Source organism: Pelophylax lessonae (genome assembly GCF_965119305.1).
Source record: "Pelophylax lessonae genome assembly, chromosome: 6".
Lineage (NCBI taxonomy): Eukaryota > Metazoa > Chordata > Amphibia > Anura > Ranidae > Pelophylax > Pelophylax lessonae.
Window position 1 is genome coordinate 321,608,516 of NC_138773.1, and position 13,171 is coordinate 321,621,686.

The 13,171-nt window shown below is 44.6% G+C and overlaps 1 protein-coding gene across 1 annotated transcript in view; it reads left to right on the forward strand.

The window, feature by feature from the left end:
* EPB41L5 (erythrocyte membrane protein band 4.1 like 5) overlaps positions 1 to 13,171 on the forward strand; it is a 123,571-nt gene that overhangs the window by 97,261 nt on the left and 13,139 nt on the right. The window contains exons 18-21 of the mRNA XM_082262111.1: positions 730 to 827; positions 2,255 to 2,383; positions 6,515 to 6,576; positions 6,687 to 6,779. Coding sequence (XP_082118237.1) covers positions 730 to 827; positions 2,255 to 2,383; positions 6,515 to 6,576; positions 6,687 to 6,779 — 382 coding nt within the window. The remainder of the gene's footprint in view (positions 1 to 729; positions 828 to 2,254; positions 2,384 to 6,514; positions 6,577 to 6,686; positions 6,780 to 13,171) is intronic.

Consider the following 13,171-nt stretch of genomic DNA (forward strand, 5'->3'; position numbering starts at 1 on the left):
CAGGGGCAGCATGGGGGGGGGATCTGAGCTGCTCAGGGGCAGCATGGGGGGGGGGGATCTGAGCTGCTCAGGGGCAGCATGGGGGGGGGATCTGAGCTGCTCAGGGGCAGCATGGGGGGGGGATCTGAGCTGCGCAGGGGCAGCATGGGGGGGGGGATCTGAGCTGCTCAGGGGCAGCATGGGGGGGTGAACCTGAGCTGCGCAGTGGTAGCATGGGGGGGGGGGAGAGTCAGAGCTGAGCAGGGGCAGCATGGGAGGGGATCTGAGCTCTGCAGAGAACAATTTAGGTAACTGTTTAGATAACTTCAGAGATTCTACCTTAATATTTGAGGATGTCTTGTTCCTTGAAACCTCTAGTTAGATATCTTATGATTTATTTTAATACTGTTTAGGATTGTTTATCATTAAAGGTCCATCTCCTGGCCACACGTCCACTCTAAGCTCAGAATTGGTGACAGCCTGATAGCCTCCTTTATAGTCCATAATGAGAACAGGAGATGTGTATTTGGGATGGGGTCAGAGTTCCAGAGTAATTTCAGAGGTACAAAGGACAAATTCCTGGCATATACAAACAAACCATAATCCAGCACTGTCTGGTGATGACAGATAATTGTGTGGGATGAGGGGGGGGGGGGGGGGGTGTTAGAGACTGCAATAAACACTTTACAGGCTGAAACCATTAAAATTCTTTGGTTGATGTCATAGCTTATGATTGCCGTTATTTTCCAGTGTCTGAAGACGTGACTGTCAAGTTGAACAACATGGAAGCCAATAACGGGGCCCTTCCTGCACCAAGATATAACCTCAATGTCAACATAGGCAAACAGGTACAGCGCCTCCCACTGTTCGAAGTTACAGCAAGATCTATCTCACTGGGATAGTAAAGCAGACATAGACTGCGGAGGGGTAGCGTGGACACGTTCTCCTCACCTGACGTGTTTCTGCCCCACGTGGAAGGCTTTTTTTTTTTTTTTTTTTTTCCCAATTTCACACTACTTTGTCCAAGCTCTTGTAAAGCCGAAACTTTTTTTTTTTTTGTAATTTGTTAAAATCCAATGAGATCTAGAGAAAAGGGATTTGCTGGCTCTCACTAAATATTCTTCCAGGTCACTGTGGCAATGAGGCCATTCGGTACCTTTTTGTCTCTGCTCACTACTATGCTGCACCATGTTGCATCACTTCTTGACCTACTATTCGTACCAGTTGACCCAATCCTGTGTTGGTAACCTTTATGGGGCCGGTTCAACTAAACCTGATGTTCCACTTCTATGTTCTGATAGGCTGGTTTTTCACCCTTCTCAGGGAAGCCATTGGTGAGATCCCTGCTGACCTAAATTTCCAACAGCCGCACATCACAAGAAAACCCTGTGTATGGAAAGTGAATACCGCCTCAGCCCAGGCTTCATCCAGGCCACACCCCAACATAATTCACCCCACCCATGAGGGCCTAATCATGGAGGCGAAACCCATTGGAAGTGTGGCCTGGATGGAGCGTGGGCTGAGGCTTTTTTTCACTTTCCACACACTTTTTTTGTGATGTGCGGCTTTTGGGACTTTCTTTCTTCATATCAATATCCGTGGAGTTGGGATGATCTCGGTCCCTGCCTGCACTCCCAGCAGCTGACAGAAAATGAGGACTTGTCGGAGCCTTGGGTAGCACCCTTAGTTTTTACATAGGCCATAGTTCCCAATTTCCATTCTATTTTGGGTTTTGACTTCTCCCACCCACCATGGATTATTTTCAGATCCTCCTATTAGATCATCAGTGTAATAAAAATCCAGCAGGAATGATGGATATCAATCGAAACCAATGACCATTTTCATTGCTAGCTGAACATATAAACTGTAATACCTAGATAAGTGATCCCGCCCATTCCATCAAACTGAGGTACGTTTCAATGAAATTTCAAAAAGTTATAACTGGTTCAATGACCATTTCCTGATAAGTCTGGTCATCTGTTTGTTTCTTATGCAGTAGGTAAAGGTGATGGTCCTCAGTCTTTCCCTAGATCAAATCTCAATCTTTATTAAAAGCAGCCAAAGACCTAAAGAGCCAACACGACCATGCCAGGTCCCCAATCCTTTCCTTTACCCCTTCGTTTACTCTTCCCTTACCTAGCCAATGAGTCTAGAACTTTGGAAATTTTCTGTTCCATCCACAGGCTGGCGAGTCCATTCTTTCACCCCCCCCCCCCCCCCCCCTCTGTTCTCTCATGTATTAGCACAGTCTGATCCATGGTCTTGTGTTTTGTAGGAGGACTCAGTGAAGCTGGTGGAGAAATGTCTCAATAATAAGATTGAGGCTCCAGTATCCACCCCAATCTGGCTGCCCACTGACATGAAGAGCAATATTCTAAAAGCCCAGGCTGATGCTGAACACAAGGTGAGTGTTTGGCTTGTGGAAAATGTCACTTAAAGTGAACTTGTAACATTGTGTATTTACAGCACAGTTGGCCTATTTACAAAGTCTATAGAGCAGCCCTTCTCAAACTTTTGACACAAAGGAACTCATGAAATGACCTTCCAGGTTCAGGGAATCCCTGCTAATATGTACTATAGATGCAGCTCAGTGTACTTTAATGGAACAGTAAATGGGGACAATGCTCCTTAGCTTGGGGCTTTTAAACTAGGGAATGGGGGGGAGGGTACAGATGTAGAATTAGCCAGTGGAAAGCAAGTTTCAGAGGGCAGAAATGGGGGCACTAGCGGTAGGGTGTTCGGAGCTCCTAAACCCAGGGTGGGTACGGGGAAAAATCAAGAGAGCAGCCTAAAAACATCAAATGAGGATAAATGTAACCGATCTAAATTACGAGGCTTGTATACCAATGCCAGAAGCCTGGCCAACAAGATGGGAGAGCTGGAGCTGCTGATGTTTGAGGAGGACTTAGATTTTGTGGGGATAACTGAGACTTGGTTCGACAGCTCTCATGATTGGATGGCGACCATTCAGGGGTATTCCCTTTATCGCAGGGATAGAGAAGGTAAAAAAGGGGGAGGGGTATGTTGTATATTAAGAACAGTATACAGGTAAATATGAGGGATGATATTAATAATGGAGCTATGGACGAGGCAGAATCCCTATGGGTAGAGCTTCAAAGGGAAGGCACGGTGGGGAAGGTAATATTGGGCGTATGCTATAGGCCCCCCAACCAGAGTGAGGAGGGGGAGGCGGACCTCATGTTACAGATAGGATTGGCAGCAAGGATGGGAAATGTCATTATAATGGGGGACTTTAATTATCCGGATATAGACTGGGCAGAAGGAACCGCGCACTCAGCCAAGGCTAGGCAGTTCCTAAATATTTTGCAGGACAATTTCATGGGTCAGATGGTGAATGCACCGACAAGAAACAATGCGGTACTTGACCTACTGATTACCAACAATACAGACCTGCTCACGGATATAGAAATACGGGAAAACTTAGGGAGCAGTGACCATAGGTCAATTGGTTTCAGTATTAATTACAGTAATAGGAAACACAAGGGTAATATTAAGACGCTGAATTTCAAAAGAGCCAATTTCCCTAAACTGTGCTCGCTGCTAGAAAATATCAAATGGGATAGAACCCTGGGAACAAAGAACACGGAGGAAAAATGGGAGTGCTTCAAGAGCATACTTAACAAGGGGGTGGGCCAGTGCATTCCACTGGGAAATAAATTTAAAAGAACAAAACTAAACTCTGGGTGGCTAAACTCCAACATAAAAATGTATATTAGAGCTAAAGAAAAGGCCTTCAAAAAATACAAGACTGAGGGGTCAGTGGCAGCATTTAAGCATTATAAAGAGTGTAATAAGAAATGTAAAGATGAAATCAGGGCGGCTAAAATAGAACACGAGAGACATATAGCAGAGGAGAGTAAAAAGAACCCCAAGAAGTTCTTTAAGTATATAAACAGTAAGAAAGCGAGGCCAGAACACATTGGCCCCATAAAAGATGATAAAGGAAAAATGGCCACTGAGGACAGAGAAAAGGCGGAAGTGTTAAATAATTTCTTTTCTTCAGTCTTCACAAAGGAATCGGGGGTCTACACGAACCCAGCTTTTAAGGCCGAACTAAATAATACACCTCAGGAAGTGCCGCCATGGCTAACAGAAGATAGATTTAGAGCTAAACTAGAGAAGCTTAACATAAATAAATCCCCGGGACCGGATGGCTTGCACCCGAGGGTTCTTAAAGAGCTCAGCCAGGTGATTGCCAGACCATTATTCTTGATCTTTAAGGATAGTTTACAGACGGGTATGGTGCCAGCTGATTGGAAAAAAGCCAACGTGGTACCAATATTTAAAAAGGGGCCGAGATGTATCCCGGGTAACTATAGGCCGATCAGCCTAACATCTGTAGTCTGCAGAATATTGGAGGGGATGTTAAGGGACCACATACAAGACTTTAGTAATGAAAACGGTATTATAAGTATTAATCAGGACGGATTCATGAAAAATCGTTCGTGCCAAACCAATCTATTAACCTTCTATGATGAAGTGAGCTGCCACCTAGATAAAGGTAAGCCTGTGGATGTGGTGTATCTGGACTTTGCAAAGGCCTTCGACACGGTTCCCCACAAACGATTACTGTACAAACTAAGGAAGATAGGTATGGACCATAAGGTGAGTACCTGGATAGAGAACTGGCTCCAGGGGAGAGTACAGAGGGTGGTGATTAATGGGGAGTACTCGGATTGGGCGGGTGTGGAAAGTGGGGTCCCCCAGGGTTCTGTCCTGGGACCAATCCTGTTTAATTTATTCATAAATGATCTAGAGGAGGGGATATCTAGTACAATCTCAGTATTTGCGGATGATACTAAATTAGGCATGCCAATATCTTCTATGCAGGATGTGGAAACCTTGCAAGCGGACCTGAACAAAATAACGGAGTGGGCAACTACATGGCAGATGAGATTTAATGTTGAAAAATGTAAAGTAATGCACTTGGGGGCCAGAAACCAGAAAGCAAGCTACTCGCTAGGGGGGGAACCTCTGGGTGAGTCTAGGATGGAAAAGGACTTAGGGGTACTGGTAGACAACAGGCTTGGCAGTGGCATGCAATGCCAGGCCGCAGCAAGCAAAGCCAACAGAATACTGGGATGTATAAAAAAGGGGATTCACTCCAGAAATAAAGAGATTATTCTCCCGCTCTACAAGACTCTGGTCCGGCCACATCTGGAGTATGCTGTCCAGTTCTGGGCACCGGTCCTCAGAAAGGATGTGCTGGAACTGGAGAAAGTCCAGAGAAGGGCAACAAAAATAATTAGGGGGATGGAGGACATCAGCTATGAAGAAAGACTACAAGCCCTGAACTTATTCTCTCTGGAGAAGAGACGATTGAGGGGGGATATGATATCAATGTACAAATACTGTACTGGCGACCCGTGCATAAGGAACAAACTATTCAGAGAAAGGAGATACAATAAGACACGTGGCCACTCACTAAAACTAGAGGAAAGGCGGTTTAACCTTAAAGTGCGTAAGGGGTTCTTCACTGTAAGAGCGGTAAGGATGTGGAATTCTCTTCCACAAGCAGTCGTATCAGCAGGGAGCATTGATAGTTTCAAAAAACTGTTAGATGGACACCTTAAAGACCACAACATACAGGGGTATACAATGTACGGCTAAAAGCAAACACGCACACACATCATAGGTTGAACTGGATGGACTCGTGTCTTTTTTCAGCCTCGCTAACTATGTAACTATGTAGCTTGGTGGCCAGTGGGAAGAATGCTCCTTACCTTGGTGGCCAGTGGGAGGAATGCTCCTTACCTTGGTGGCCAGTGGGAGGAATGCTCCTTACCTTGGTGGCCAGTGGGAGGAATGCTCCTTACCTTGGTGGCCAGTGGGAGGAATGCTCCTTACCTTGATGGCCAGTGGGAAGAATGCTCCTTAGCTTGGTGGCCAGTGGGAAGAATGCTCCTTAGCTTGGTGGCCAGTGGGAAGAATGCTCCTTAGCTTGGTGGCCAGTGGGAAGAATGCTCCTTGGCTTGGTGGCCAGTGGGAAGAATGCTCCTTGGCTTGGTGGCCAGTGGGAAGAATGCTCCTTGGCTTGGTGGCCAGTGGGAAGAATGCTCCTTGGCTTGGTGGTCAGTGGGAAGAATGCTCCTTAGCTTGGTGGCCAGTGGGAAGAATGCTCCTTGGCTTGGCGGGCAGTGGGAAGAATGCTCCTTGGCTTGGTGGCCAGTGGGAAGAATGCTCCTTGGCTTGGTGGCCAGTGGGAAGAATGCTCCTTAGCTTGGTGGCCAGTGGGAAGAATGCTCCTTAGCTTGGCGGCCAGTGGGAAGAATGCTCCTTAGCTTGGCGGCCAGTGGGAAGAATGCTCCTTAGCTTGGCGGCCAGTGGGAAGAATGCTCCTTAGCTTGGCGACCAGTGGGAAGAATGCTCCTTGGCTTGGCGGCCAGTGGGAAGAATGCTCTTTACCTTGGTGGTCAGTGGGAAGAATAGCTATTGTGCTTTTAAAAAGACACCAGTCCGTTTAGTTCAACCCACAGAGAGAAAACAACATGTCCTCCTTATGTTTGTGTTGCAGATCACTAGAGATGATTTGGGGATCAGTAACCAGAATCTGATCATTGAAGATCCATCTCCCAGGTCAGTGCCCTCAAAATCCCATTGTGTTCCTCTCTGTGTTCACCCTACAGGGGGAATTTTTTTCTAAGGACTAGAATAATCACCAATTTTATTTTTTTACTTTTTTTCAGAGGTGTAACTGTGAAGCTGAATAATCTTGTCCAGCCACAGGAATTTCCAAACCTCAGAGAGACCCCGCCTCCTGCGCAGTGTCTGTTCCTTACGTAAGTACCATTTAGTTCAATCAAGAGGGCAGTCTTTGAGTACTGATTACATTGCCTGCTGCCTAAGGCCTCTTTCACACTAACCAACTGATCGGGTCTGCCTTTCATTTTAGCCGGCGGACTCGATTGGACCCTCCATTGCTCTCTATGGAGCAGCATATGTCAGCGGACATGTGTTCGCTGACACCCACCGGCATCTGATCCGATCTTGTTTGCTAAAAATAGTCGGATGGGGATCTGTTCCCCATCCATCCAGGGGATCGGATGACAGTCAGATGGAAATGGACAGGCAGCTGATGCAGCTGATTGGCTCTCCTCCTCTTACAATGGCGCTGATGAGGCTGCTCTGGTGGTCGCTGATGAGGCTGCGCTGGTGGTCGCTGATGAGGCTGCGCTGGTGGTCGCTGATGAGGCTGCGCTGGTGGGCGCTGATGAGGCTGCGCTGGTGGGCGCTGATGAGGCAGCGCTGATGGTTATCTGTACAGGTCTCCCCTGAGCTGAAATGCAGCTGATTGGCTCTCCTCCTCTCACAATGGCGCTGATGAGGCTGCGCTGGTGGGCGCTGATGAGGCTGCGCTGGTGGGCGCTGATGAGGCTGCGCTGGTGGGCGCTGATGAGGCTGCGCTTGTGGGCGCTGATGGTTCTCAGTACAGGTCTCCCCTGAGCTGAAATGCAGCTGATTGGCTCTCCTCCTCTCACAATGGTGCTGATGAGGGGGCGCTGGTGGGTGCTGAGGGGGCGCTGGTGAGGCTGCGCTGATGGGTTATCTGTACAGGTCTCCCCTGAGCTGAAATGCAGCTGATTGGCTCTCCTCTCTTCACAATGGCATTTCCTTGCTTGCGGCATTTCCTTGTTCTACATGTGATCAGCTGTGATTGGACACAGCTGATCACATGGGTAAAGATCTGCGTCATTGCTGAGGACACAGCGCACTGCTGATCATTGCGCACCACCACAGTGAGAGTGGGACAACTTGTATGGTGTCATTCCAGAACAAAAGAGCAACCTGCCCACCATCATTTATCAATATGGCGGGTGGGAGGTGGTTGAAGTGGTTGTAAACCTCACACTTGAACTATGAACAATCATATCCCTCTACAGTGTGTACTTGTCTCAATCCAGAGTACTAAGTGTAATTTTTGTCTGCCGCCTCCTTCCTCTATCAGCATTAATCACTTCTGACAAGTTTTCCTGACACCAATAGAAAAATGGTGACACGGGAGGGACCTCCAGCAGATTGACAACCTTAGCTCTGTTCCTGTGTGCTGTGTGAAGGGAGGTGTGTCCCTTCCCTCCAATCGGCTCTCAGAGCTCTCCTCACTGAGTGCAACTTCAGATCCCCGCCCCCTTTTTTTTCAGGCTGCTCAGACAAGCTTTATAAATTCGGCACTTTAAACAGATATAGAGAAGAGAGTGCTGCAGATAAACCGGTACAATTTATGTAGGAGGATTTGTTTCATCTGTGTGTCACCTGAGGCCAATCACTTCACTGGGTATATAGAAGGGTTTACAACCACTTTAACCTCTTCTGGGCCGCCCCACGCACAAATACTGCAGCAGGGCGGCCCTCCTGCGCCAAATCCCGTACCTGTACGTGATTTCACGCACTGAGTCTAGAGCCACGCACCGCTGGCGACCTGCTCCCGCTGTGATTGGACACAGCAGGAGCCTATCAGCAGGTCAGGTGGACTCTGTTGACCGCCACCCTGCAATCGTTCCCAGGCTGAGGCAGAGCGGTGTTCTGTGGGAGGGGGAAGATGGAGATCTTGTGTGTCTGCTAAGCAGGAACACGGATCTCTGTCTTCCCCGAGTCACAGCACCTTCCCCACAGTTAGAAAGCACTCCCAGGGAACACTTTTAACCCTTTGATCGCCCCTGCTGTTAAACCAGTGTCATTAGTACAGTGACAGTGTATATTTTGAGCACGGATTACTGTTTTGGTATCACTGGTCCCCAAAAAGTGTCAGTGTCCGATTTGTCCGCCGCAATGTCGCAGTCCCGCTAAAAATTGCTGATCGCTGCCATTACTAGTAAAAAATAAATAAAAAATTCCATTAAAATATCTCCTAGTTTGTAGACGGGATAACTTTTGCGCAAACAAATCAATAGCTTACTGGGATTTTATTTAACAAAAATATGTAGCAGAATACATGTTGGCCTAAACTGATAAAGAAAATCGATTTTTATTTATTGGATATGTTTTATAGCAGAAAGTTAAACTTAATTTTATTTATTTATTGTTTTCAAAATTGTTGCTTGTTTCCTGTTTATAGCGCAAACAATAAAAACCACAATATGTAGCAAAATGCATATTGGCCTAAACTGATGAAAAAATTAATTTTTTTTTTTTCCTTTTTTTTTTTTTTTTGGATCGGTTTTACAGCAGAAACAAAAGGTTTTTTTTTTTCAAAATTGTCTTTTTTTGTTTATAGCACAAAAGGCAAAATCTGCAGAGGTGATCAAATACCACCAAAAGAAAGCGCCATGTGTGGAGAAACAAAGGACATCAATTTTTGTGTACAGCGCTGCATGACCGCGCAATTGCCAAAGTAACGCAGTGCCGTATCGCAAAAAAAAAAAAATGGGCCTGGTCATGAAGGGAGGGGGGGGGGGGATAAATCTTCCTGTAGCGAACTGTCAACACATTGCCATCGGTTCCCCCTCACACACTAAGCAATGTTTTCTACCCTTGTGTCATAAGACTTTCCAGACTTCGTTCTGTACGGGCAAAGTCTGAACTCATTCTTCCCCAATCTGACACGTAACACAGGATGACCCCAAGTGACCTATGGAGGTGACATAACCGGTTTATTGTCCCTTTTTCCATCACCTGAGGCACACATAGTTACTGGCAGTAAAATGATAAAACTTCCAGAAATGTGTTTTACAGGCGTTGTCACCGGGAGGATTGCAGGCTGATTGTTACTTTGATACATTTTTGTGATTTGTTGATAATCTGTGCAAATGTCTGAGTGGTTTACCAAAGTCCTTTGCTTCAAATGTTGCATTTTTGTCATCCTAAAGGGAACCTGTCCTCCCCTAACAACAAAAAAAAGTTGCATGAAAATGTATTTATTTATTTTTTACCACTTCTGGACCGGAAGGATTTTCCCCCTTAATGACCAGGCCATTTTTTTTGCGATTCGGGACTGCATTACTTTAACCGACAATTGCGCGGTCGTGCGACGCTGTACCCAAATAAAATTGATGTCCTCACAAATAGAGCTTTCTTTTGGTGGTATCACCTCTGGTTTTTTTTTTTTTTTGGCGCTATAAACAAAAAAAAAAAAAAGAGCGCCAATTCTGAAAAAACAAACAATATTTCTCACATTCTGCTATAGGACATTCCCCCCCCCCCCCCCCCCCCCAAAAAAATTTTGAAAATCAAATTTTTTTCATCCTTTTTAGGCCAATTTTGTTTTCTGCTACATATTTTTGGTATAAAAAAATCGCAATAAGCGTATTTTGACTGGTTTGAGCAAGTTATCCCATCTACAAGCTAGGGGAAAGATTTGTCTTTTTTTTTTTTTTCTAGTAAATAAACAATTGCGCTATAAACAAAAAAAAAAAAAGCGACAATTGTGAAAAAAAAATTATGTATTTTTTCACATTCTGCTATAGGACATTCCCCAAAAAAAATTTGAAAATCAAATTTTTTTCATCCTTTTTAGGCCAATTTTGTTTTCTGCTACATATTTTTGGTATAAAAAAAATCGCAATAAGTGTATTTTGACTGGTTTGAGCAAGTTATCCCATCTAAAAGCTAGGGGAAAGATTTGTCTTTTTTTTTTTTTTTTTTTTTTTTTTTACTAGTAATGGCTCCAATCTTTGATTTTTAGCGGGACTGCGACATTGCGGTGGACAAATCGGACCCCTAACTGACATTTTTTACACTTTTGGGGGGACCAGTGACATTACTACAGTAATCAGTACTAAAAATATGCACGGTCACTGTAATAATGACACTGGCAGAGAAGGGGTTAACCCAGGGCCGAGGAAAGGGTTAAGTGTGAGCCTAGGGGAGTGTTTTCTAACTGTATGGAACTTGTGGAATCAACACCGAGGTCTGTGATCCTATATAGGAAGATCACAGGAGCTCTGTGTTCATTTCAGAGAGAAGAAAGGCTCCACAGGCTGAGAGTTTGATTACCTTCCCCCTGATTTAAGGAGAAGCTTCTGGAGATTAGGGCAAGAGGATTCAAATCCCTGGCCTGAATATTTAGCTGGACCTATCCAATCCCTGAGGAGGTGTGCCCAGGTGGTGGATGGGTTTCGGTTGCGGACCGTCTGGCCACAATATACTGCAAAAGAGCAGCCCGCACTAGGCAAAGCGGCATACCCGTATGTTGCTGCCTATTTCCAGATTTAGGGGGCATGCATGCGCAACCCCCTTCCACCTGACACCCGCTGTGATTGTACTCTGTGGGAGCCGGTCAGCAAGTCCCAGCCAATGATTTATGACCAGAACCTGCTGATTGGTGGTGTCTAATCGCAGCCCAGAGCTGTCTTCACAATCAACATTGGGCTCTAAATAGAGAGTGCAATCTCCCGGTTTCTCGGGATGAGGAACACCCTGGATGTGAACCCCCATTCCCAGCTGGTGTCATTGGTACCGAGACAGTGTACAGTTGGATCACTACATTAACCACTTAAGCCCCAGGCACATTTTTTACACTTTGTTTACAAGCTAAAATCAGTATTTTTTGCTAGAAAATTACTTGGAATCCCCAAACTATATATATATATATATATATATATATATATATATATATATATATATATATATATATATATGTGTGTATATATATATATAATATATTGTATATGTATGTATGTGTGTGTGTATATATATATATAATATATTGTATATGTATGTATGTGTGTGTGTATATATATATATATATATATATATATATATATATATATATATATATATATATATATATATATATGTGTATATATATATATATATATATATATATATATGTATATATATATATATATATATATATATAATTTTTTTTTTTTTTTAGCAAAGGCTCTGGAGAAAAAAATGGCGGTCATTGTAATATTTTTTGTCACGCGGTATTTGCGCAGCGGTCTTTCAAACGCCATTTTTGTGGGAAAAATCGCATTTCACTGCATTTAAAAAAAAAACTAAACAGTAAAGTTAGCACATTTTTTTTTTTTGTATATTGTGAAAGATATCACGTGGAGTAAATAGATACCCAACATGTTACGGTTTAAAATTGCGCACACCCGTGGAATGGCGACAAACTACGGTCAATAGAAATCTCCATAGGCAAAGTTTTTTTAACGGTTACCAGTTTAGAGTTAAGAGTGTAGCTCCTTTTTTTTTTTTTTTTTTTTTTTTTTTTTTTTTTTTTTTTTTAAATTATTGCTCACGCTCTGGCGATTGCGGCGATACCTCACATGTGTGGTTTGAACAGTGATTTCATCCGCAGCTCGACTTCCATATACGTTTTCTTTTGTGAGCAAGCTAACGGGGGTGGCTAACATTTTTTTTTTCCCTATTTATATTTAATTCTTGTTTTTTTAATTTTAACACAGGTTTTTTAAAAAAAAAAATAAATAATAAAAAATCTGATCATTTTTATTGATGTCACAAGCAATGTAAAACGTCCCTTGTGACAGCAATATGCAGTGACAGGTACTCTTTATGGAGGGATTGGGGGGACCCCAAACCCCTCCACTACACTTCTATGTATTCAAAACGCCGAAAACGGCATTTTTGAATACACTCGCTTTTTGAATCTGCCGCCTTTAGCAGCCGAGTAACCCGGACGTGACATCATGGACGCCGCCTCCGGGTTACGTCATCGGAGACCCGATCGAAGCCGACCGCCGGCTCTAAACAAGGGTACCGGGATGATGCCTCTAGCTAGAAGCATCACCCTGGTACAGCCACGCAAAGTCAGCCGACGTACGGGTACGTCACTTTGCGGTAAGTGGTTAAAGCAGAGTTCCGGCCTCAAATACATTTTTTTAACTAAAAATACCCCTATAATAATAATAATCCATCGCCCTTTACAGAACCGCTATTCTCATACTTACAAGTTGTACAGTATTGGATTTTAGTCAAAAACTCTGTCTGAGCATGGCCATCTTGGATGTGGGCATCTGAAGCCACAGTGTAATCTGCTGTGTCCTTCTTCCTGATTCCAGTTCATTCTGGCTACCCAGAATACACCTGGCAATCTCGCGCATGCGCTGTACTATGCAATCGGCATAGAGGAGAGGAGAGGAGCGGCCGGCCGCCCACGTCACTGCCCATTGCCTCCTGGGAGTGATGACAAACAGCTCCCAGGACGCAATGCAAGGCGGAAGTGATGTCGGTGGCCGTGGGGGGGGGGGGATGAAGGGTGGAAGTA